Genomic DNA, 26,739 nt, shown 5'->3' with positions numbered 1-26,739 from the left:
AGCCATACTGGGCTATTCACTGTCTCCCAGACTCCTCCTATGCTTTCCTGTTTCTGTGTTTCCACTAATGGTCTTCTCCCTCTACCTGTTGAATTACTACCCCCTCTTTAAGCCCAATTAAAATGCCCCTTAAAGTGAAATCATCCCTGAGTTCTCATCATCCTGCTATTATCTTCCTGAATTTGCCTTAGATAATATTTGTCACATCACTTTTTTTGACTATAAAATACCATGAAGGTATACATATATATTTTTTTTCTTATAAAATACCATGAAGGTATATATATATATTTTTTTTTTTTCTAACAGTATTTCCTCCAGTATCTAACATTGTTCTACACAATGGGCACTTAATAATTGATCGCTGACTTGAATTGAATTAAATCATAGAATTTCAGAGAGGGAAAGGACCTCTAGTTCAAGTCCAGGCCTTAAAGATTAGCAGAGGTTAAATAGCTTAATTAATGGTTAATAGGTGATTAATACACCTCCAGATGCTCAAATGTTATGGCAGATAGGAGGAAATAAGGCCAAATGAAAAGACTAAAAGATGAAAAAAGGCTCCATTTAAATAATTTATGATTTTCTTTCTCATCCTTTTTTTGGTTGTAATATAATCACTAAATCAGTAAGTAAGTTTGTATATGATATTAAACATTTAAAAATATTCCAAAGAGCTTACTGTGATGTAGATTTTTTTCTTACCAACAGCATAAGGAACCTGGTTCCAACTAAAGTGAAAATCTGAAGCTGAGGGTTGGATCAAAGGAGAGCCACCATTAAAAGGACACACCTTTTTATAATTGCAACTATCTGCAACAGAAGGAAAAAAATGCTTATTTTTACAAAGGCAACATTATAACACATGACATTAAAACTTTACGATCTTTTATAATGGGCCCCTCATGGCCAATAATTCCTTAGATAAAGTTGACACAAGTGATATTGAAACCAGAAGTTCTCACAGATTTAGAAGAGATTTACAGAGATTTAGACAGATTTAGAAAGACAGTTCAGAAGAAAAGTGCTCTAAATAGAAAATATCACTACAATTTTTTTATGGAGAAGAGGACCCCACTTTGAAAAAGGCAGAAAAATCCTGTTTAAATATGAATGAGTTCATGTTAAAATTTGGTCATGGTAAGATGGAAACTAGCACATTACCGTACATTAAAAATAGATCTTTATAATTTTTTAAAACGAAAATTGAGTATGTTTTAATTTCTTTTAGAGTATGTGGTTACTAGAGAATTTGCTACTAAGAAATGTAATTTTTTGGTCATGGTATCTCAGGTGTGTGGAGTGTTTATAATCAATTTATTGGGAATGCCCATGCCAACAAAATCATAAAGTTTTTGAATTAGTGAAGTAGTTTACTAACAAACAGTCTCAATTTTGGCTCCACTTAATAAGCATATAACTTTTTGACTCTGCCACATGCATATGGCCAAATGACTCACATTCCATCTCAATAATCCAAAGAAGTTTGTTTTTTCTTCAATTTGAAATGAGTCATACAGTAGATTTTTAAGTGGGGGTAAGTAAGAGTATTTTGTTTTTCTCAATTACATGTAAAGATAGTTTTCTATATTTATTTTTGTAATATTTTGAGTTCTAAATTTTTTCCCCTCCCTGCCTTCCTTTTCCCTTTCCTAAGACATCAAGCAATTCAATATAGACTATACATGTATAATCATGTTAAACATAGTTCCACATTAGTCATGTTGTGAAAGAAGCAACAATACAGGAGGAAAAAGCTATGAAAAAAAGATGAAAAACAAATTTAAAAAAAGCAAAAAATACTGTGCTTTGATTTATATTCAAACTCTATATTCCTTTCTTTGGATGTGGATGGCACTTTCCAATACAAGTTTTTTGGAATTGTCTTAGATCATCTATATTGCTGAGAAGAACTAAATCTATTATAGTTCATTGTCACACAATGTTGCTATTCCTTTTATGTTCTTCTAGTTCTGCTCACTTCACTTAGCATTAGTTTAAGTCTTTCCAGGTTTTTTGAAATTGGCTTGCTTATCATTTCTTACAGCACAATATTATTCTACTACTTGTTCAGTCATTCCCCAACTGATGGGCCATCCTCTCAATTTCCAGTTTTTTGCTACCACATTTATAACTGTTATAAATATTTTGTATATGTGGGTCCTATAACTCTTAAAAAAAATCTTTATTTTCTGAGGTTGACCAATGAAATGAAAAAATATTTTCTGAAATAAAAATCTGAACTGCAAATCTTTTGACTTCCAAAGCAGAAAACATTGCTTCTATAAACTGTCACAGGAAGCTAGCTATTGTATGCAATGGCCGTGGGTCAAAAGCAACTGTATTATGTCCACTTGTGTTTATAAATCACTAAACAGGAAAATTATATTTTCTATAAAAAGCTTTTAAAATTGTCTTCTAGAACCTTAATACATATTCTTCACAACTTGAGGCAGATATATATCTATTAAAAAAGGTACAATGTAGCAATGCCATATTTATCTAGCATCATTTAGGAATGAATTGTTTCATGTAACTTAATTTGCCAACTGTTAACTCCTTAAACATCTAAACTAAAAATAATTGTAGTTATTTAAGTAGGAAACATTCTAAAATGTATTTATAACTATAGATTCATAACTTCACTGTGGGTATTCTTTCTTCAATTAACATAGATTAAAACTTCTCTATACTTTAGGAGATAACATTCATGAATTGCCATGGCCAGAAAAAAGTTCATCCTGTTGATGGAGAAATGTATGTGTATATATAGTATTATACCTGATATGCATGATAATGATCATCAAAAAGTGGCTCAGTGTGTGTGTGATGTGTGTGTATGTCTGTGTTTTTGTATATTCACGCACAGAATTTTTCTTTCTTCAAAATGTTCCTTTTTCATCTTTTCCCCCAAAAGGTGGAATTAGGAGTAAACATTAATGACTGCATCAAAAGCTTTCTGCCAAGGGTTCTCTCACTCTCCAGCAAATGGTTATCTGATTCCTTTTCATGATAACTAGAGTATTTTGGCTTAATAGCTGTATTTGAAGTTTTTTGTTTTTGTTTTTAGTGGGGGAACATGCTCAAGCTAGTAAGTATCAAGATTTGGAGGCTACATTTGAATTCAGGGCCTCCTGATTCTAAGGCCAGTGCTCTATCTACTTAGTCACTTAGCTACTCCAATATTTGAAGTATTTCCATTACTTGTACATTACAGACAAATAACCTCTCCTTTATCTTGTATTCAGACTTTAATTTTATTAGTGGGTTGTTGTTATTGTTGTTTTCTTGATGGAATGTGAAAGTAAAGACAAAGATATTCTTGCTAACACCTTAAAACTAGTGTGTTCTTAGTGATATTCTCATGGCTCTTTTTTTTTTTTTTTTTTTTTTTTTTTAAAGAAAATGGAATGATGATGATGATGATATATCAGCATATAATACGTTTTTTAAGAGAAAAAGAAGTCAGTTAAAAATTACCCATACATCTTCTTGAAAGAGTTATACTTCAATTGTACCCAACAACAAGATTATATAATGATCAATTGTAATGGACTTAGTTCTTTTCAACAATAAGGTGATTCAAAGCAATTCCAATAGACTTGGGATGGAAAGTGCCATTTGCATCCAGAAAGAGAACTAGGAAGATTGAATATGGATCAAAGTTTAGTATTTTACCTTTTTTGGTTGTTAGTTTGCTAGTTTTTTTCCTTGTGCTTTTTTTTTTTTTTTTTTTTTTTTCTCAGCATAATGAATATGGCAGTATCTTTAGAAGAATTGCATAGTTTAACCTATATCAGATTATTTAATTTTGGGGGGAGGAAAAAGAAGAGGGAGAAAAATTCTTGGAACTCAAGATTTTGTAAAGGTCAATGGGTATTTGAAAAAATAAAATGCCTTTAAACCTGAAAAAAAAGAGAAAAAAGTTATAGTTCATAAAAATCATTTCTCAAAAGTCCTTCAAATGTAAAATAAGCCCAGTTACTATTAATTTAGTTTCATATAGACCAATTTTTTTAATACAGAATAATTGTATTTTTGTGTGTGTGTGTGTGCTGAACTGGGGTCCCTTTTCTAATCACTGTACAAAGTACAGATGTGCCTGAACTTGGAAGATTTTCTAGAGAAGGCCCTGTCATGACATGAAAAGAGCACTGGGATCAATTGCAGTTTTGGCATTAAATAGCATTTACTGGGGACAAATGACTTTGCTTTCTCTGGGCTTCTTTCTTTAACTGTAATAAAATAAGGGAATAAGACTAAATGATCTCTAATGATCCCCTCTGTCTCTAAATTTCTATGCCTTGGAAAATAATTTTATTCTCTCTCTCTCTTTTTGCTGAGACAATTGGAGTTAAGTGACTTGCCCAGGGTCACACAGATAGGAAATGTTAAATGTCTGAGATCGGATTTGAACTCATTGGCTAATAGGAACATCACTATTTATAGGAAAGCTCTCTTCCATTTAGATTCTGGATTAGACACCCTCCATGATAGTGGCAGATGCCTTTGGATTGCATGTCTCCATGGTTTACATAATTTTTTTTGTTTTACTAATAATCACTGGGTCAGTTATTTCTGTTGTTATTTCTTTCAAAGAACTTTGATTTTGAAATGTGCATAGTAGGGAAAAATAAGCATTTTTTAAATTTCTGTCTGGATCCTCACAACAACATTAGGAGGTAGGTGCTGTTTTTATTGTTTATGCAAAAATTGAGGCAGACAGATGTTAGTGATTTATCTAGAATCACACAATTACTAAATGTCTGAGGTCAATTTTGAACTCATATCTTCTTGACTCTGGGACCAATATTCTATCTATTATGCCACCTGGCTCCCTTGTTGGAGAAGAGGTATTAAGGAAGCACATTGCTTTACTTATTCAAACAAACAAAACCTTTTTTTTTTTTTTTAATGATAACCAATGGACTATGAGATCAATGAGATTTTATTAATAAGATTCTCTTCACTTTTCAGTCAACTGTATAACTATAAAGTTGTGATATACTAAAAAATATAATTTGCAGAAGCCTTTATATTCTTCTCTCATACTTATATTAAGGGTGTCCTCAATTTCGGTTTTAAAATTTTAGAGATGGAAGAGCCGGCATGTGAGTAGGTAGTTATTAATTTTCTCTTGATTGACTTTTTCAGTTACAATAAAAGCTGTGATTTTCCTTAAGAAGTTGATATATTTTTTTCTTCTTTCAGACATCTTGAGAACTGATCCCAATGTCCTCAAAATTGTGTTATATCCAGCATGGACCCCTTTTGGGTTATTATATGATCTAGTTTAATAGCTCTTCCTATTTTGCTAGTTGCAATTTCAAACATTGGTACATTGTGAATTTTTGAAGTTGAAGGCCAAATGAGATACCTCCACTGACACTAGTGGAAAAAAGAGTTATAGAAATTCTGACAGCTTTTTCCCAATTTTCATCTGTTCTTCCAATTCCAATCATAAATCCTCAAAGAATGACTTGGCTTAAATTTGCTTTTAGCTAAGCTTTCTGTAAATTTGTTTTTTCCTCTTCTGTTTCTCAGTTTTAGTAGAAAATACATCTTATAATATTCCACCATTTTCCCTTGCAAAATATTAGAAGCAAGTCTGTATTCTAAGTAAGTATTGCTTTTGGCTGCTACACCTTGACTAGGTCATCAAGTATCTTCTGGCTGAGACTTTCTAGGCTTTATAGGTGTCCTCATTATGGCAGTTGATTTCTAGTGGTTAAGCTTGCTTAACAATTGTGATGATCTTTATTAACATGTTTTCTTATCCATTTCCATTTCTTTGCATCAACATTCAAATTCAAATCATAGTTGTTTTAAATTACATGCTTTATCTTTTTATTTTCATTCTTCTAATGATATCAATCTTGATATTTTCTCTAAAAATCAATCATCTTATAGTATATTATTGCTTCAGAAGTGGTTCTTTATATCAGTAATGGTCGTTTCCTGTTCATTACCAAATAATCAATTTCTTTCTTTTTGTTTGTATGTGATGCCACTGGGTGCTCATCATGCTTATTAGGTCCTGCCTCTCTTCTTGAAGAATGTATGAATTATTCTACAACAAATACTGAAAAGTGTGAGGAAGTCAGGGAAAAATGGGAAGACTTGTACAAATTGCTAATGACAAATAAGTAGAATACAGAGATCAATATGCACAGTGATTACAACAATGGAAATTGAAAGAACGCTAAAAGAAACCTGAGTTTTGAGTAATTGAAAAACCAATAATGGCTCCAGAATGTTATATATATGTTATATATATATATATATATATATATATATATATATATATATATATATATATATATATATATATATATATATATCTTGGTTGCAAGGTGGGAGACCATCATACATCGCATACATTGTGAGATGTTGTCACTATAATTATTGTTTTTGTTTAGGTCTTTTTCTTTGTTACAAAGGAAGGTTCAATTCTGGTATAGGATGGGCATATGCCAAAATTACTGTGATCTAAAAACAAAAGATATTAATAAAAATTACTTAAACTAGGAAATTCATCCACTCATAATTTATAGGCATAAAACAATTTTCAAATAATGCCCTCTGTCCTTCCTCTTACCAGAACTTGGAACTTTGTCCCTGGGACTCTTAGTTCTGATAAATGAGTTTTTAACCTTATCTCACTTGGAACCAGGATGCCATGCCATTTCTGATCATTAACAAATGTGCCTATACATCCCCTCCCCACCTACCAATTTTGGCTTCCTTTTTATGTGTAATCTTCCTATATTAGAGCAGCGAGGTGGCTCAATAGATAGAGTACCAGCCCAGGAATCACAAGGACCAGGGTTCAAATGTGGCCTCAAATAGTAGCTTAACTCTGCTTGCCTTAGTTTCCTCATCTGTAAAAAGCTGGCAAAAGAAATGGCAAACCACTCCATTCTCTTTGCCACAAAAACCCCACAAAGAGTCAGATATGATTAACTAACTAAATAACAACTTCCTATATTAGATTGTAAATTTTTTAAGGGTAGTAACTGTCTTATTTGCTTATTTTTGAATCTGTAGCACTTAGTACAATGCCTGGCACACAGTAAACTTTTAATAAAATGTCTCCTTCCTTACATACCTTCCCCTCTTCCTTCCTTCCACAAGTCTTTGGATTCTCTTGTTTCTCTTATTCAGGAATCATTATAAATCATATCTATGATTTATGTGATATTGAATTTTTTTAAAAATTCAGGAATATAAGCCCTAATTATCATTCTGTTTCTGTGGCCAAATATATAGTCACTTTCTGACTATTAGCAAATCATGCTTTTGGTTCTTTACTGTGATGATTCACTTAGATTGGTTTTCAGAAATACATTGTATAAAAGTAGATACTACTTTTTATTTCAACACTTTGAAAATCTGTTCTACAATATTTTTGTAAAGAGTTGATCCCAAGGCTTACAAATTCATCTTTGTTATCATCATAAAATAACATTTCTATAAATTCAAAATTAAGCTATAATTTTCTCCTTTGTTAATACCTGACTGAAAAAAATCCAGACACAAACAACATTGAAAATGCATTTTTAACATTGCAAAGAAACTAGAAATACAATATAATACTTGCATTTTGGTTTGGCTTTCTCATTAAATAGTCAGTGTTAATATCCAACATTCCATATATCACCCCACTCTTTAGATATGACCAACTAACCCTACTTTCTCAGGACCAACTCAATAATTGCTCACTTACAGAATAGTTCTGTGATCCTCAGGTAAGTTAATGGTTCTGAATTGCTCTAGAAATAGTCAGAAAAATTTCTTTGTATCTGTATTAACTTTGTATTCTGTTAAATGTGATAAGTTGTGTGACAACAAACAACAATAACACACATTTATTAAGTGCTTAACATGTATGTATTAGGCACTGTGTTAAATGCTAGGGTACAAAAGAAAAGCAAAAAATATTTCCTGTCCTCATGAGCTTACAATTTAATGGGGGAGATAACATGCAAACAATTATGTACAAAGAAAATATAAACAGGATAAATTGGAGAAAATAACAGAGAGAAGGCATTAAATTTAAGAAGGCCTAGGAAAGGTTTGTGTGTTTTTGTTTGTTTTTTCAAAAGTGTGACTTTAGCTGAGACAAAGTCAGGGAAGTGAAGATGATGGGGGACACCCTTCCAGGCATGGAAGACAACCAGAGAAAGTATCCAAAATCAGGAGAAAAGATGTCTTGTGCAAAAAACAGAAAGAAGGCCAGTGTCATTAGAGCACAGAACACTGGACAGGTGAGGGGTGTTGCAAGGTAAAAGAAAACTGTGAAAGAGTAGGAAAAAAGCAAGTTATAGGATGATTATATTTTAGTCAATTAAGGTTTAATTTTAAGAGAGCCCACAGCCTTGGAACATAAAAGAAAAATATAAAATTTCTTATTTTTCTCAAACTTGGGAGTATTTAATTCACTAGTATTTTCTAAAAGTACAATTTAGCAAACATCAAAAGAGACGACTTACGCACAGGCAAACATTGGTTAGATTGTGTTCATTTATTTCTTTATCAAATATTTATTAAGTGGCTATGATATGCCAGCCACTGAATTGGCATTAAGTGAACAAAGACAAAAATGACAAAAACTTAATTTTATAGATAAGAAATGGAGGCTGAGACTTTAAGTGATTTGCTTGGGTGGCCCAGACAGGGAATGTCTCATTTGAACTTGATCTTTCTGACTCCAGTTCAAGCAGTTTATTTCCTAGCTTCTTTAAACTTCAGGTTGTGATCCCATATGAGATTTCATAATTGAATGTGGGAGTTGTGAAGTTATGATTTATTATCAGTAAGTGTTTGGTTGGTATACACATTTTATATACTTATATACTAGAGTCATGTAAAAATGTCTTGGGCAAAAAGGGGTCACAAGTGGAAAAAGTTTAAGAATTCCTGCTCTATTTGACAGCCTAGGCCTAGGATATCTCTCCTTAAAAACAAAGAAGCTTTATAATTTTTTATTTATTTAATATTTGTCCCCAGTAACATTTAAAACAATTTTATTTTACATTTGCTTTTAAGATTTTTGAGTTCTTGAGTTCCTTATCTCTATCCACAATTAAGAAACTACATGTGAAGCTATGCAAAACATTTCCATAAAAGTCACATTGTGAAAGAAAACATAGATCTCCCACTCTAATGAAAATAAAAACCCTCAAGAAAAAAAAAAGTTAAAAATAAGGAGAGAAATAGAGAGAGTAACAGAGAATACTTTAGTCTGTATTCAGACACAATCAGTTCCATCTCTGGCTGTGAATAGGATTTTTCATCATAAGTCCTTCAGAGTAACTGTGAATGACTGTACTACTGAGGATAGCAACGTCATTTATATTTGGTAATCCCAAAACATTGCTATTACTTTGTATACAGTACATTTCATTTTGTTCATGGAGGACTTTCCAGGTTTTGGGGTGTTTTTTTTTTTTTTTTTTTTGTTTTTCTTGAGAGCATTCCTTTCCTCATTTCCCAGAGAATGATATTCCATCACAAACACATACTACAGTTTATTGAGCCATGGGCATCCCCTCGATTTTTTTTTTTTTTTTTTTTGCCCTGAGAAGAGAGCTACTATAAATACTTTTTGTACATAAATACATGTCATTTTCCATTTTTTTAAAAAAATGTTTTTGTTTCTTTCTGAATCTTTTTTGGTATTCATGCATAGTTAGGTCAAAGGATATGCATGAATTTATAGCCCTCTGGGCATAAATGCTATATCTCGATCATTTATCAAATTGGTCATAGCTCTTATTTTTTATAAATTTGACTTAATTCCCTATATATTTGAGAAACAAGGCCTTATTAAAGAAACTTCATTTTTTTTTGCAATTACTATTGCTGGGGGCGGAGCCAAGATGGCGGAGAAGATACACGCCACTGTGTAAGCTCCTTTCTTCCCTCACAACCAACTAGATTTAATCAGCCTCAGAAATAGCGTTGGACTGATAGAATCCACAAGGACTGGAAGCACGACTTGCCAGCTGAAGGGAATCTGGAGTTTCAGCAGGAAAGGTCAGCTCCCAGGGGAGGAAGAAGAGAGGCCAGCGCAGAAGGTGGGATAGTGGCACACTGCGCCGGTCGCGCTGGGGAGGGCTCTGGGATCAGAGAATCCACTGACATAAAAGAATCTGGCACAGGCTGTTAGCTCTTCTCTGCTTATAAAACAGCAGTTCAGAGGCGAAATATAAGCCACTTTAAAATTTGAAACTAGATTGGATCTTCCCGGATCCCAGGGGTGACTCAGCAGATCTCTGCACCGGGGGTGTGGCCGACATAGGCAATCCAGGCTTTCGCCTCGGGGTAGTTAAGAGATTGAAGAGTGGGCGGGGCGGTAACTCATAGTGCCTGGCTCGGCTGGCTGGAGGCTGTGGAACAGAAGTCCCAGAGAAGCGGAACCTTTGAACTAGGGACCGCGGTTTCTGGCAGACACTTCCCAGTTTGAGCGCAGGGGCTTTTCACGTCACCTGCTGCAGACATCCACGCCCCACCGGGACGCATAGGCTAGGCTTTGAGTCGCCTTTACTGTTCAGTCTCAACCTCAGGGAAGCCGCTAAAACACAGCGCCCTCAGGGCACAGCAGTGCTAGTCACCTCTGAGGCACTTCCAGGGAGGGGGTGGGGAACTCTCTCCCAGAGCTCTCTCTTAGCTCAGGCACAGGGGCCGCTGTATCCATCCGGTCTGGGAGGAAGCTGGTAAAGAAATAAATAAATAATTTCCTACCCCAGGGACAGACCCCAAAAGATTTTTTAAGTATGAGCAAAAAGCCCAAAAAAACCATAGATTCCTTCTACACAGAGAAAGAGCGGGTATCCAACCCCGAGGAAGTTAACAGCAGAGAGTCAGCAGATAACAACCTAAAGGGGAACGATTCCTGCCCCCCATCACATAACTCTCTCCATGAAGAGACTATTAAAAAGTTAAGAGAGTTTGAAGAAAAATGGGGAAAGGAAAGGGAAGCTATGATAGAGAATAACAACGTTCTAAAATTGGAGTTGGAAAAAATAAAGAATTCACAGGAGATGCAGGGAAACAAAATTAGTGAATTAGAAAAGGTAAAAAAATCACAGGAAAATAGGATTTCTGAATTGGAAAAAGAAAATAATTCTCAAAAAAAAAAAATTAGGGAAATGGAAAAAAAATTCAATAGAGCAAAATAATTCATTTAAAAATGAAATTGGGCATTTACAAAAAGAACTAAAAACTGTGAAAGAAGAAAATAACTCCTTAAAAGTCAGGATGGAACAAATAGAAATGAATGATTCACAGAGAACCCAAGAATCAGTCAAACAAAACAAAAAAAAAAAATGAGAATTGGAGAACAACGTCAAATACTTACTGGGAAAATCTATAGACCTGGAAAATAGATCTAGGAGAGATAATCTGCGGATCATTGGACTTCCCGAAAACTATGACCAAAAAAAGAGCCTAGATTCTATTTTACAGGAAATTATCAAAGAGAACTGTCCAGAGATAATAGAAACAGAAGGGAAAGTAGATGTGGAAAGAATTCATCAAACTCCTTCTGAAATAGACCCTAAAAAAAGAACACCACGGAATATAGTGGCTAAGCTGCAGAATTACCACACAAAGGAGAAAATCCTGCAAGCAGCTAGAAAAAAACAATTTAAATACCAAGGTGCCACAATAAGGGTCACTCAAGATCTGGCTGCCTCCACATTAAAAGATAGAAGGGCCTGGAACCTGATATTCCGTAAGGCAAAAGATCAAGGACTGCAACCAAGAATGAACTACCCAGCTAAGTTTAGCATCTTTTTCCATGGAAGAAGATGGTCATTCAATGAAATAGAGGAATTCCATATGTTTCTAAGAAAAAAACCAGACTTAAACAAAAAATTTGATCTACATCCACAAGACTGAAGAGAAACAGAAAAAGGTACACAGAACCCTTGAGAACTGTAACTCTGTTGTGGATATATAGAAAGTATGCATGGATAATTTGATTTTACTGATATAAAAGAAAAAAAAAGGAGGGGGTGTAGTAAAGGGAAGGGGGTAGTATCAGAAAAAGGGGAGGGTGTGATAAAAAGAGGGAAAATACATCCCAGGAAGAGGCATAGAAAATCCACCATATCTGAGGGAATTTAGAGAGGGGGAGAATCATTGTGTAAATCTTACTCTCATCAGAAGAGGCTCAAAGAGTAAATAATTGTCATGTTTGTTTTTCAGAGAATTCTCTGTCACCTTATTAAAAGGGGGGAGAGGAAAAGGGAAAAGGAAAAGGAGAATAAGGGAAGGGACGTGGAGGGAGGGGGGAGGGATACTAAAAAAAAAGGGCTGTGCGTCACAAGGGGGGTCTATAAATTAAATATTGGGGAAGGGGTTCAGGGGGGTCAAGGGAAAAAGCATAATCTGGGGATAATATGATGGCAGGAAATACAGAATTAGTAATTTTAACTGTAAATGTGAATGGGATGAACGCTCCCATCAAACGGAGACGGATAGCAGACTGGATCAAAAATCAGAACCCTACAATATGTTGTTTACAGGAAACACACTTAAAGCAGGAAGATACATATAGAGTAAAGGTAAAAGGTTGGAGCAGAATCTATTATGCTTCAGGTAAAGCCAAAAAAGCAGGGGTAGCTATCCTTATATCAGATCAAGCAAAAGCAGAAGTTGATCTAATTAAAAGAGATAAGGAAGGAAACTATATCCTGCTGAAAGGTAGCATAAATAATGAAGCCATATTGATACTAAACATATATGCACCAAGTGGTATAGCATCTAACTTTCTAAAGGAAAAGTTAAGAGAGTTGCAAGAAGAAATAGACAGTAAAACTATAATAGTGGGAGATCTCAACCTTGCACTCTCAAATTTAGACAAATCAAACCACAAAACAAACAAGAAAGAAATTTAAAAAGTAAATAGAACATTAGAAAAACTAGGTATGATAGACCTTTGGAGAAAACTGAATGGCAATAGAAAGGAATATACTTTCTTCTCAGCAGTTCATGGATCCTATACAAAAATTGACCATATATTAGGACATAAAGATCTCAAAATTAAATGTAGGAAGGCAGAAATAATAAATGCCTTCTTCTCAGACCACAATGCAATAAAAGCTACATTCAGTAAAAAGTTAGGGATAAATAGACCAAAAAGTAATTGGAAACTGAATAATCTCATCTTAAAGAATGACTGGGTGAAAGAGCAAATTATAGAAACAATTAATAATTTCACCCAAGATAATGACAATGATGAGACATCATACCAAAATCTGTGGGATGCAGCTAAAGCAGTAATAAGGGGAAATTTTATATCTTTAGAGGCTTATTTGAAGAAAATAGAGAAAGAGAAGATTAACGAATTGGGCTTGCAACTTAAAAGGCTAGAAAAAGACCAAATTAAAAACCCCCAACCAAAAATTAAACTTGAAATACAAAAATTAAAAGGAGAAATCAATAATATTGAAAGTAAAAAAAAACCTATTGAATTAATAAATAAAACCAAGAGTTGGTTTTATAAAAAAGCCAATAAAATAGATAAACCTTTGGTAAATCTGATCAGAAAAAAGAAAGAGGAAAATCAAATTGTTAGTCTTACAAATGAAAAGGGGGATCTTTCCACCAATGAAGAGGAAATTAGAGAAATAATAAGGAGTTACTTTGCCCAACTTTATGCCAATAAATTTGATAACTTAAGTGAAGTGGATGACTTCCTCCAAAAATATAGGCTTCCTAGATTAACAGAGGAGGAAATAAATTGCTTAAATAGTCCCATTTCAGAAAAAGAAATAGAACAAGCTATTAATCAACTCCCCAGGAAAAAGTCCCCTGGACCAGATGGATTTACATGTGAATTCTACCAAACATTTAAAGAACAATTAGCCCCAATGCTATATAAACTATTTGAAAAAATAGGGAATGAAGGAGTCCTACCAAACTCCTTTTATGACACAGACATGGTACTGATACCTAAACCAGGTCGATCGAAAACTGAGAAAGAAAATTATAGACCAATTTCCTTAATGAATATTGATGCTAAAATCTTAAATAAAATATTAGCAAAAAGACTTCAGAAAATCATCCCCAGGATAATACACTAAGATCAAGTAGGATTCATACCAGGAATGCAGGGCTGGTTTAATATTAGGAAAACTATTAGTATAATTGACCATATTAATAATCAAATTAATAAAAACCATATGATCGTCTCAATAGATGCAGAAAAAGCATTTGACAAAATCCAACATCCATTCCTACTAAAAACTCTTGAGAGTGTAGGAATAAATGGATTATTCCTTAGAATAATCAGGAGCATATATTTAAGACCTTCAGTAAGCATAATATGCAATAGAAATAAACTGCAACCTTTCCCAGTAAGATCAGGAGTGAAACAAGGTTGCCCACTATCACCATTACTATTCAATATAGTACTAGAAACGCTAACCTCAGCAATAAGAGCCGAGAAAGAGATTCAAGGAATTAGAGTAGGAAATGAGGAAATCACACTATCACTCTTTGCAGATGACATGATGGTATACTTAGAGAACCCCAAAGACTCTGCTAAAAAGCTATTAGAAATAATTCAGAATTTTAGCAAAGTGGCAGGATACAAAATAAATCCACATAAATCCTCAGCATTCTTATATATCACCAACAAAATGCAACAGCAAGAGATACAAAGAGAAATTCCATTCCAAACAAATGTTGAGAGTATAAAGTATTTGGGAATCCATCTACCAAAGAATAGTCAGGAATTATATGAGAAAAATTACCAAACACTTGCCACAAAAATAAAGTCAGATTTAAATAATTGGAAAGACATTCAGTGCTCTTGGATAGGCTGAGCGAATATAATAAAGATGACAATACTCCCCAGACTAATCTATTTATTTAGTGCTATACCAATCAGACTCCCAAGAAACTATTTTAATGACCTAGAAAAAATAACAACAAAATTCATATGGAAGAATAAAAGGTCGAGAATTGCAAGGGAACTAATGAAAAAAAAGTCAGAGGAAGGTGGTCTAAGTGTACCTGATCTAAAGCTATATTATATAGCAGCAGTCACCAAAACCATTTGGTACTGGCTAAGAAATAGAACGGTAGATCAGTGGAACAGATTAGATACAAAGGACAAAAAAGGGTACATCTATAGCAATCTAATCTTTGACAAACCCAAAGATACCAACATTAGGGACAAAAATTCATTATTCGGAAGAAACTGTTGGGAAAACTGGAAATTAGTAGGGCAGAAATTAGATATGGACCCACACTTAACACCATATACCAAGATAAGATCAAAATGGGTCCATGATTTAGGCATAAAGAATGAGATCATAAATAGATTAGAGGAACAGAGAATAGTCTACCTCTCAGACCTGTGGAGGAGGAAGGAATTTATGACCAGAGGAGAATTAGAGATCATTATTGATCACAAAATAGAAGATTTTGATTACATCAAACTAAAAAGTTTCTGTACAAACAATACTAATGCAAACAAGATTAGAAGGGAAGTAACAAATTGGGAAAATATTTTTAAAAGTAAAGGTTCTGACAAAGGTCTCATTTCCAAAATATATAGAGAACTAACCCTGATTTATAGGAAACCAAACCATTCTCCAATTGATAAATGGTCAAAGGATATGAACAGACAATTCTCAGATGATGAAATTGAAACTATTTCCACTCATATGAAAGAGTGTTCCAAATCACTACTGATCAGAGAAATGCAAATTAAGACAACTCTGAGATACCACTACACACCTGTCAGATTGGCTAAAATGACAGGAACAAATAATGATGAATGTTGGAGGGGATGTGGGAAAACTGGGACACTGATACATTGTTGGTGGAGTTGTGAAAGAATCCAGCCATTCTGGAGAGCAATCTGGAATTATGCCCAAAAAGTTATCAAAATGTGCATACCCTTTGACCCAGCCATACTACTACTGGGCTTATACCCCAAGGAACTACTAAAGAAGGGAAAGGGACCTGTATGTGCCAAAATGTTTGTGGCAGCTCTTTTTGTTGTAGCTAGAAACTGGAAGTTGAATGGATGTCCATCAATTGGAGAATGGTTGGGTAAATTGTGGTATATGAAGGTTATGGAATATTATTGCTCTGTAAGAAATGACCAGTAGGAGGAATACAGAGAGGCTTGGAGAGACTTGCATCAGCTGATGCTGGGTGAAATGAGTAGAACCAGAAGATCGCTGTACACTTCAATGCTGTATGAAGATATGTTCTGATGGAAGTGGATATCTTCAACATAAAGAAGATCCAACTCACTTCCAGTTGATCAATGATGGACAGAAATAACTACACCCAGAGAAGGAACACTGGGAAGTGAATGTAAATTGTTAGCACTACTGTCTATCTACCCAGGTTACTTATACCTTCGGAAGCTAATAATTAACGTGCAACAAGAAAATGGTATTTACACACATATATTGTATCTAGGTTATATTGTAACACATGTAAAATGTATGGGATTACCTGCCATCAGGGGAGGGAGTGGAGGGAGGGAGGGGATAATTTGGAAAAATGAATAAAAAAAAACAAAAAACAATTACTATTGCTAATTGTATTTACATCCCCCCATTTATTCTCTCTTTTTACCCTGTTCCTCTTCAAAAGTATTTTGCTCCTGACCACTCCCTTCCCCTATATACTCTGTCTTTTATTTTTTATTGATTTTTTGCTGAGGCAATTGGGGTTAAGTGACTTGCCCAGGATCACACAGCTAGGAAGTGTTAAGTGTCTGAGACTAGATTTGAACTCAGTTCTTCCTGACTTCAGGGCTGGTGCTCTATCCAGTGTGCCACCTAGGTTCCCCATATCCTGTCTTTTATTACCCTTTGCCCTTTCTTATATCACATTCCTCTCCTATTTTCCTGCAGGGCAAGATAGATTTCTTTACCCCTACTGAATATGTATGCTATATCCTAGTTGAACCAATTGTAATGAAAGTAAGATTCACTCACTCATCCTTTCCTCCTCTTCTTCCCTTCTACTGTAAAAACTTTTTCTTTTTCTTGCCTTTTTTAAAAAAAATTTGCACCATTCCACTTCCTTTCCCTTTCTCCCAGTACATTCCTCTTTCACCCTTTAAAATCATAATTTAAAAAAAATATTATTTTTTCACATTCAACTCATACCTGTGCCCTGTGTCTATATATCCTCTGTCTAGCTGCCATAATAATGAAAAAGTTCTAATGAATTATAAGTATCATTCATAGAAGATGTAAACAGATAAAGCTTATTAAGTCCCATATGAGATCACTTTCCTGATTACCTCCTTTTGCTTCTCCTGAGTCTTATATTTTAAAGTCACATTTTCCATTCAGCTTTGGCCTTTTCATTATGAATAATTGAAAATTCTCTATTTCATTGAATGATCATCCTTTCCTCTTAAGGATTACATTCAGTTTTGCTGCTTAGGTGATTCTTGGTTGCAATCCTAGCTCCATTGCTTTCTAGAATATCATATTCCAAGCCCTTTTGCTCTTTAATGTAGAAGCTGTTAAATATTGTTTTAGTAAATACTAAATAAATTTAGTAAATTTAGTAAATATTTTAGTAAAGTGGCTCCACAATACTTGAATTATTTCTTTCTAGATGCTTGCAATATTTTCTTTTTGACCTGGGAGTTCCAGAATTTGGCTGTAATATTCTGGGAGTTTTCATTTTGGAATCTCTTTCAGGTGATGATCAATGAATTCTTTCAATTTCTATTTTACCCTCTGGTTCTAGAGTATCAGGACAGTTTTCCTTGATAGTATCTTAAAATATGTAGTTTTATCATGACTTTCAGGTAGAGCAATAATTTTTAAATAATCTTTCCTGGATCTGTTTTCCAGGTCAGTTGTTTTTCCAATAAGATATTTCACTTTTTTTGTTTGTTTTACTTTATTTTTTCATGATTTCTCAAAGTCATTAGCTTCCATTTGTTCAATTCTATTTTTTAATGTATTATTTTCCTCAGTAAGCTTTTGTAACTGTTTTCCAGTTGGCCAAATTTACTTTTTAAGATATTCTTCCTCCTCATTAGCTTTTTGCATGTCCTTCTGTACCACTCTCAATTCTTCCCCTATTTTTTCCTCTATCTCTCTTGATTTTCAAAGTCCTTTTCAGCTCTTCCATAGTCTGAGCCCAATTTTTATTTTTCTTGGAGGCTTTGGATGTAGGAGCTTTGAGTTTGTTATTTTCTTCTGAATGTATATTTTTATCATCATTGTCATCATAATAACTTTCAATGGCCAGAAATTTTTTTTGGTTATCTATTCATTTCCCTAGCCTATTACTCGGCTTTTAACTCTTTGTTATAATGGGGCTCTGTTTTCAGAGTAGAGGGTGCACTGTCTCAAGCTTCAGGGATTTTGTATAGTTATTTTCAGAGATCCTTCTAGGAATCCAATCACAAGCACTTTTTTTCTGCCCTGCAGCTGTCAGCAGTGTCTCACCTCACTGTGGCTGTGAGATCTAATGTGTTGGGTGGGATGTGTTGGAACTACACACCACATTCCTACCCTGTTACCTTAGACCCTCTCCCACTGACCTTCTAAATACTCTGTGGTATCCCCCAGGCCAAGAGGTCCAGAAGCCTTCAAGCATTGTTGCTGACTCAGAGGTCTCACCTTGCCTACTGCTGGGAGTCTGGGCTGGCCCTGGGGGGTAGGCCATGCTGGCATGGGCTGCACTGGGTTTGGATGCTAGGCTCCCACTCTGGTTCCACAGGCCTTTTTTGCTGACCTATCAGGTCTTTTTTGGTGTCTCTGGGCTGAGAGATCTGGAAGTCATCAGTTTGTGGTTAAATCAGAAGTCGAGCTAGGGAGGGGTCCAAGATTGGATCTGGATCTGGGTTGGTGCTGGCATGGTCTGCACCAGGACTGCATGTTAGACTCTCATCTTGATGTTATAGACCTTTGTGCTGAATTTCTAAGTTGCTTCTGCCTCGAAAATGTTCTACTCCTTCTTTGGGGGTAGTCTGATACTCTAAAATTTGTTTAGCGTCATTATTTAAAGGAATTTGGAGCAGTTTGGGGGAGAAGTTGGTGAATTCCTGCCTTTACTCTGCCATCTTGACTCCACCTTCAACAAAGGAGTTTAAAAAAAAAAGGTTTTGGGCAATAATAGTATCATTGAAGGAAGTATATAATCTTCCACAGTGACTATTTTAAAGATGCTACCTATTTGGATGCATAAGTTCTGATTTTCTAGTTAAAAATTAGATCACATTATAGTACTTTAGATGCTTATACTATTCTTTCTCTATTACACATTACACTGCCATACTGATACACCCTTAGCTGATGTACCCTTAGCTTAGTTTTTACTACCTCAAAACAATGATACCCTTAGAACTATTTGAGTTATGGGTATTTTTTATATATTATATATTAATATATAAAAAGGGAGTAATAAACCTATGCTTACTTATTGTGATATATGCACTTCAGTACAGATTAGTTTCATTGGGGGAAATAAAGAAGACTGGCTTCTTTAAATTATCAGCTTGCTAAGTCTTCCTGGTCATTGTTAATGACCAGAGAGATTGTTAATGGTGTGAATATTAACAGGTAGGAGTAGGCACAATACCAACACAGGGCTGCATTAGAAAAGGCTGAGAACCTGTGAGTACAGTGAAGTTGCTCCAGAAGAAAGGTTAGGACCAGGGCCTAGGATTCTAAGAAGTTATCAGATCAGAGAAATTCAGGAAAACCTGGTCAGACATATGGAAACCTAGTCATGTTCATGTGGTGTTCAAACCCTGGTTGTTGATAGGATCATAGAGGTGGAAGGAATCCTTTAGTTTTTCTAGTCTAACCCCCTCTTGTCCCATTTTACAGTTGAGGAAACTAAGGCTAAGACAGTTTAAATCACTTTTTCCAAAGATACATGGACAGTAAGTGACAGAACCAAGGTTTAAATCCAGGTTCTCTGACTGAAGATCTAATCTGCTTTCCATGGTATGATGTTATTTTGACTTATTATGATGAGAAAGAGAACTGAAACAGTCATATGGGAGACAGAAGGAAGAAGTGACAGGATACCTTATGGCAGGGGTTCTCAAATTACGGCCTGCAGGCCAGATGCAGCCTGGTGAGGACGTATATGCAGCCTGCTGGGTTATGGCAAATGGGCTGAGGAGACAGAGTGTGAGTTTTTGTTTTTACTATAGTCCGGCCCTCCAATAGTCTGAGGGACAGTGAACTGGCCCTCTATTTAAAAAGTTTGAGGACCACTGCCTTATGGTCACAATTGGTGATGTGAAAGCTTAGTTTAGGTTGCCTGAAGTCTGTAGTTCTGAATAGGGGAGCAAGGCCAGGGTTTTTGTAGCATCTGAAAATTCTAGGAGTGGACGTGTCTAAAAGTAGACACAAAACTAACAAATCAGTCCTGAGGCAGGAGTAAGTATGGAAGGAAATGGCAACCAAATATTAAAAAACAAAGGTTCATACTGAGTCTAAAACCAGGGCATCCATCCAAGCTGATGTTGAAAGATGGATGGTGGTGGGTGGACTGCTATTGGAAGTCATGAAGAAACTGGGATTCATTGTCAAAAAATAGCCACTGGAGAGAGAGCAGAACAAGGCAGGAAATGCAATCACTGAGAGGATTTTGGGGAAAAGTGAGAATTCAATTTCTAGGGAACTTAGGTATAGGGCAAGGAATCAGTTACTAGAACTTAAATACAAAGGTCAGAGTGGATCTGGTAGTAAGACTATTACTGAACAACTCCCCTGTTTTCCTCCTTAACACAAAAATTGAACTCAGAATCAGAAACAGGGCTGAGTTCATAAGTGTGTGCAATGTGTGTGTGTGTGTGTGTGTGTGTGTGTGTGTGTGTGTGTGTGTGTGTGTGTGTGTGTGTGTTTTAAGCCTAAGAGGGTGGGGAGCAAAGTAGAACAGAATATTTTTTTGTTCTTTGTTTAATTTGATATTATAAGTAATCCAGACTGAAAAGTAAATTAGTGAATTTTTAGCCCATTCATTACAGATTTATATGACTGAAAAAGAAGCTAAGCTAGTTATTTACTGAGTAAAGGAGAAAAGGACACTGAAATATTAAGAGAACCATAGTAAGGCTCTAAGCTGAAATCTAATCTCCCTACAAGTTCTGCCACTAGATCTAAGCAGAATAAAGTAATTCTTCTTATATGACTGGCCCTCAAATCCTTGAAGAGACTGATCATATCTTTGTTCCTTCTCCTTCAAATTTTTTCTTCCCCCATGACAAACACTCCTAGTTCCTTCAAATGATTAACATATTGCACGCTTTAAAAATCAACTTTTCATACTAGTTCTCCTTTTAACAGTTCTCCTTAAAATGCTGTGCCTTGGAAGGAAAATCTAATTCATTGATAAAATATTGGAGAGAATAAGGCCAATGAAAGAGCTCTGTAGCATTCTACTAGTACCTTCTTTCTAGAATGACATTAATCTGTTAATTAACATTTTAATTATAATTGTTCAACAAGCTACCAATTCACTGGAATATATCATTTCTCTACATTCTTCTATCTTGCTTACAAGGATATCTTGGAGATTGTTAAATAGCTTGCTGAAATCCAGATATATTATATCTATAGCATTTTCCTGACTTATCAGCCCAGAAATCCTGTTAAAAAAGAAATTAAATTATTTTTGCTTGCCTTCTTAATGAACCTTGGCTTACAGTGAATAAATATTTGTTAACTTGACTTCTAAGTTACAAACCATCCAAATTAATAATCTGTTTTACATTCTGACCAGAAACCAATGTCAAACTCATCAGCCTCTAGTTTGTAGAAATCACCTTATTTCATCAATCAATCAATCAAATCAATCATCAAAAATGCTTTGAAAATAAAAGCTGTCAGTCCTTAAGAAAACCAATGTACCTGAGTTAAAAGGGTGGAAAGCAAACTCTTTTGTAGCAAGTATTTAAATGAGTATATTTATACAATGAAAGCAATATAGTCATTACTGATCTATGGACTCATAGACCCCTATATGGACCCCTATATAATTCTATGATATAATCAAGAAATCTAAGAGCTGGATTCATACTTGAACAAGAAGCTATTCTTTAACATCTTCAACATGTAACCACCTAGCTTTTGTTTGAAGACTTCCTAATGAGAGGGAATTTATTATTTCCCAAGGAAGCTCATTTCTTTTTTGGATAGTTTTAATTATTAAAATATTCCTTAACATGAAATCTAATTCTGTTTCACAGTAATTTCAAAGAACTCTAGTCCTATGTCAGCCCTTTAAATAACTAAAGACAACTATCATGTCAAATGATATTCTCTCTTCAAACTAAACAGCTCTAGCTTCTTCATTTGATCTTCATATGACATATGCTCTCCAGGGCTTTCACCATTTTAGTTGCTGTCTTCTGGACACCACCTAATATATGTCTTTCTTAAAATTTCCAGAACTGAATGTGTTACTCCACATATGGTATTTCCTAGGACACAGTATAGTAAAACTGTTAGTTTCCCTGTTCTGGAAACTGTGCTTCTCTTATTACTGTTTTGGATATAAATTACCAATTTTAGCCACCATTTAACATTGTTGACCTAAATTGAGATTACAATCCACTGACATTTCCAGATTTTTTTCTGCAGGAATTTTTGCCTCAAGAAGTAGTGGCTTTCCCTTCATTAGAGGCTGGATGACCATTTATCAAGTATGTTCTAATTGTTGAATGGAAATTTCTTTCTTTTATGGATTGGGCTAGATTGGCCATCAAGATACCTTTCAACTCTCACATTCTGTGATTCTTTCTTGTCATACATCTTCCATATTGTATGTATGAAGTTGATTTCTTGAACTCAATATTACTCTACATTTATTCCTATCAAATTTCAATTTATTCTATTAAGCCCAAATTTCTAAACTATTCTAGCAGGTCATGCTGTGGCACTTCTCTTTCCCAATAAATCCCAGTTGTTCTCTATCACTTCCAGGATAAAATGATAAAATATAATAAAATCCATAAAATCCAATATAATCTCCACCCCCTCACCTCTCTGGTTTTCTCACACTTTATTCTCCACTATGTATTCTTTAATACACTGGCTTCCTTGCTGTTTCATCTCTCAGTTCTAGGCACTCTAGTACCCTCTTTAAATTAGTTCCTAAGTAATCTCATATATGGCTTTGTACATATTTGTTTGCTTGTTGTCTCTCTCATTAGACTGTGAACTCCTCAAGGGCAGTGATTGTCTTTTGTCTCTTTTTGCATCCTCAGTGTTTAACTAGAGCCTGGCACATAACAGGTGCTCCATAAAGGCTTTTGTACTATTGAATCTACACTTTATTATCCCAAAAGTTAGTTATCCTCCTAAGCTTTATGTCATCTGTAAATTACACAAATCTGTTATTTATGTCCTTTATCCACATGACCAAGCTGATATTCAAATCACATGTTGTTCAATAGAGATCGTTGTCAAATTGACATCATTATATTAATGATTAATCCTTTGGATACAATGTTTTAGGCAGTTCTAAGTACACCTACCTTTAATAACATTTAGACACAAGCAAAGCATGGCAAACTCAAATGCACTGCCACAATTTAAGTATATTCTATTTAAAATATTCCTATAATCCACCAGTATATATATTTTTTGTCTTCACCTCTAATTTCAGTGAGGAGATTTTTGCTACCAAGACAGATTAAAGAACTGTGGGGAACACTGAAAAGTGACACCTATCCAGTGTTACAGAATAAGTTTGTGTCAAAAGCAGAATTTAAAGCTCAACACCATAAGACTTGATCTCTATCTACTGTATCATAAGCTCCCTCTCCAGTTCAATAATAATAATAGCAATAATAATAATGATAATGATGATAGCTAACACTTATGTAATACCTACAATATGTCAGATATTATGTTAAGTGCTTAGAAAATATCTCATTTGTCCTAATTACCCTGCCAAAAAAGAAACTAAATTAGTTTGGTATTACTTATTCTTTTGATCCAGGCTGGCTTTTAGAGGCAGCTAGGTGATGCACTGGACTTGGAGTCAGGAAGATCTGAATTGAAATCCATTCTCAGCTATTTACTAGCTTTATGATACTGGGCAAATCACAAAACATCTCTGAACCTCAGTTTTCTCATCTGCAAAATACAGCTACTTCTCAAGTTTGTTGTAGGATAAATATGAAACAATATTTTAAAAATGCTTCATAAAATTGAAAGCATTATATCAATGCTATCATCATTATCATTATATATTAGTGATTATTGCTTCCCTTTCTAGGTGCTCACAAATTATTTTCTTAATGATATGTTCTAGAATTTTGCCTTTTTCCAGTCCTATGGCACCTCCCCCATTTTCCAAAATATTTCAGCAATTCAGTGCCAAATCCAAGCACTATAGATTTCCTCTATTTTTATCCTAAATTCTAAGATGAAATGGTCATTTCTCTCCACAAAATTCTCATCATTCCTCCTACCCCTATCTCCCAACATATTTTGTTGGTGAGACTCAACTTACAGAATGTTAATTTCCTTCATTCATTTCTTCATCTTTTGAAAGATGAAATTATTATTAAGGCAAATCCAAAAGTGACTTGATTCTTGGATAAAGAGCAAGTTCTAGCAAATTGTCTCCATAATTGAAACTTCATTACTACTCCAATATGACCATGTCAAGTTTGTGCCATTTCCCAGTCTCCTTTTCCACATACAGAACTCTTCTTCTCAGGTAACACTTCTTATCTTACTTCAGTCAGTCAGTTATCCCAGCTTCCTTTCCATTGTCTTTACCAGATTCGTTGAGCTCTTCCTCCATCTCAAGTATCTCTCTTTCTCCTGCTGCTTCAATGTTTCTCCTTTTACCCAAATCTTTTGCAACCTTCTTGGATTCCTAGCCTGGAGTTCTTGCCCATGTTTTCCCATAAATTTTCCTTTGAGAAACTACCAAATGTGCTGAATGCTTTCTTCACTAATAATAGCATCTAATATTTATATAGTGTTTTAAAGTTCAGAGAGCACTTTACATATATTATCTTATTCAATCTTCAGAAAAATTCTGAGATTTTCTCTCTACCCAACCCACTTTACAGATGAAGAAACTAAGGATAAAGACAACTAAAGCTGATTGACTTCTCCAGGATCACACAGCTAGGAAGAGTCTGAGGCAGGATTCAAATTCAGGATTTCCTAATTCCCACGCAGAAGCTCTACATACAATACCATCTAGCTGCCATTTGTCTAGTTTAGTTTATAGCATTTTTGAGTTTGATATAATTATCATGTCATCTATAAATAGTAATGGGTGGAAACCACTGACACCAATATGAAATTATTGCTTTATTTGAATGTTATAAAAAATTCTTCATGACACTAGTCAAAAATCTTTTGGTCAATATACTGATTTCTTTTGGACATCTTACTTGATGTTAATTCTTAACAGAATGTTGAAAAAAAACTCTCTCTAGTAGCATCTGTCTTAGATTCTTGTGTTATTCTGAGACATCTTGGCTAAGTTAACTTTATGGCTACATGTCATACAAGTCAAATGTTTTTAAAATGTTTAACTTAAAATTTTTAAAAAATAAATAATAAAAAATAAGTTACTAAAAAGGGTGCAAAGGTTATAATCTACAAAATTCAGCTGAAGATCAAGATATTTACAAATATGCAATGGTCCATCTTTCCTAGACAGGAAAAACATATAGTTTGGGGCTTACCAATAGAAAATAGCTATATTTAAGCACTAATTAGCTAATATTCCTAAGATACATGCAGAGAAGCCTGTGTTGAAGCCCTGTGATGGGGGAGTACACAAGATGGAAGGAAAACTATAGGAAAAGAATGTTTTTTTAGTCAATAAAAATTCTGTTTTCTCTTCCTCCCACCTCTTCATTGCCTATTCCTAATTGAGAAGAAAAAAGATAAAACCCCTATTAAAACATTATATCATCAAGCAAACACAATCCCCTATTGGTCGTTGTCAAAAAATTATATCTCAGTATTCATTCTGAGTATCACCTCTTTATCAGGAAGTGTAATAACTTGTTTCATTATGAATCCTCTGGAATTGTGAATAGTCATTGTGTTGATTAGAATTCTAAAATCTTTCAACATTGTGACTCTTCACAATAATGCTGTTATTGTATAAAATGCTTTTTTGCTTCTGTTCTTTTCATTCTGCATTAATTCATACAAATTTTCTTAGGTTTCTTTGAAACTATCCTCTTCATCATTTTTTATAGTACAGTAGTATGAAGAGAGAATACAGTTAATTCTAGGGGAACAAAGCAATACAGCTGAAGTATAATGTCAGGAAGGGAATAAGTTAGGCTATTCCCTTATCAAATTTCTGATCCATACAGAGCAGGAGAATAATGCATACTAATGATTAAGGGAAATTAATATGGACTAAAGGAAGGGTAATCTTAGAGAAGAAAACTGATATGATCTATCATGTGACAAAATGTGACAAAAAAAGGAGTTCAGATGCATTTACTATGAATTCACAAGGATACCAAATCCAAAAGGGCACAGAAATTAGAATGGAATTTGGCATATCTGTTTAAAGTTGAGGAAGGTAGCATGAAGTCATAAAGAACACATTACAAAAAGAAAGAGTCTAGGTATTGATAAAATAGTTTTGTCCCATACAACTTTATTGCCTATTATAATATTATTTTATGAAATAGAATGCTAATTATACCTCTGCATCATTCTGCTACATGGGCTGGCATGGTCATTATAACCACTCTTTAACCCACTATTTTAGCAA

The 26,739-nt window shown here is 34.5% G+C and overlaps 1 protein-coding gene and 1 long non-coding RNA gene across 10 annotated transcripts in view; one reads left to right on the top strand and one right to left on the bottom strand.

Annotated features, from left to right (window-relative positions):
• GARNL3 (GTPase activating Rap/RanGAP domain like 3) overlaps nt 1-26,739 on the bottom strand; it is a 202,322-nt gene that overhangs the window by 32,721 nt on the left and 142,862 nt on the right. For all 5 annotated transcript variants that reach the window (XM_074293137.1, XM_074293140.1, XM_074293141.1 and 2 more), the window contains one exon: nt 706-813. In XM_074293137.1, the coding sequence (XP_074149238.1) occupies nt 706-813 (108 nt within the window). The remainder of the gene's footprint in view (nt 1-705; nt 814-26,739) is intronic.
• Nucleotides 1-26,739, top strand: part of LOC141557455 (uncharacterized) — a 169,778-nt gene that overhangs the window by 38,614 nt on the left and 104,425 nt on the right. The gene's annotated exons all lie outside the window — the stretch shown is intronic.

Source organism: Sminthopsis crassicaudata, chromosome 2, assembly GCF_048593235.1.
Source record: "Sminthopsis crassicaudata isolate SCR6 chromosome 2, ASM4859323v1, whole genome shotgun sequence".
Classification (NCBI taxonomy): domain Eukaryota; kingdom Metazoa; phylum Chordata; class Mammalia; order Dasyuromorphia; family Dasyuridae; genus Sminthopsis; species Sminthopsis crassicaudata.
Note: the sequence above shows the minus strand (reverse complement) of the source record. Positions and strands in the feature narration are given on the sequence as shown.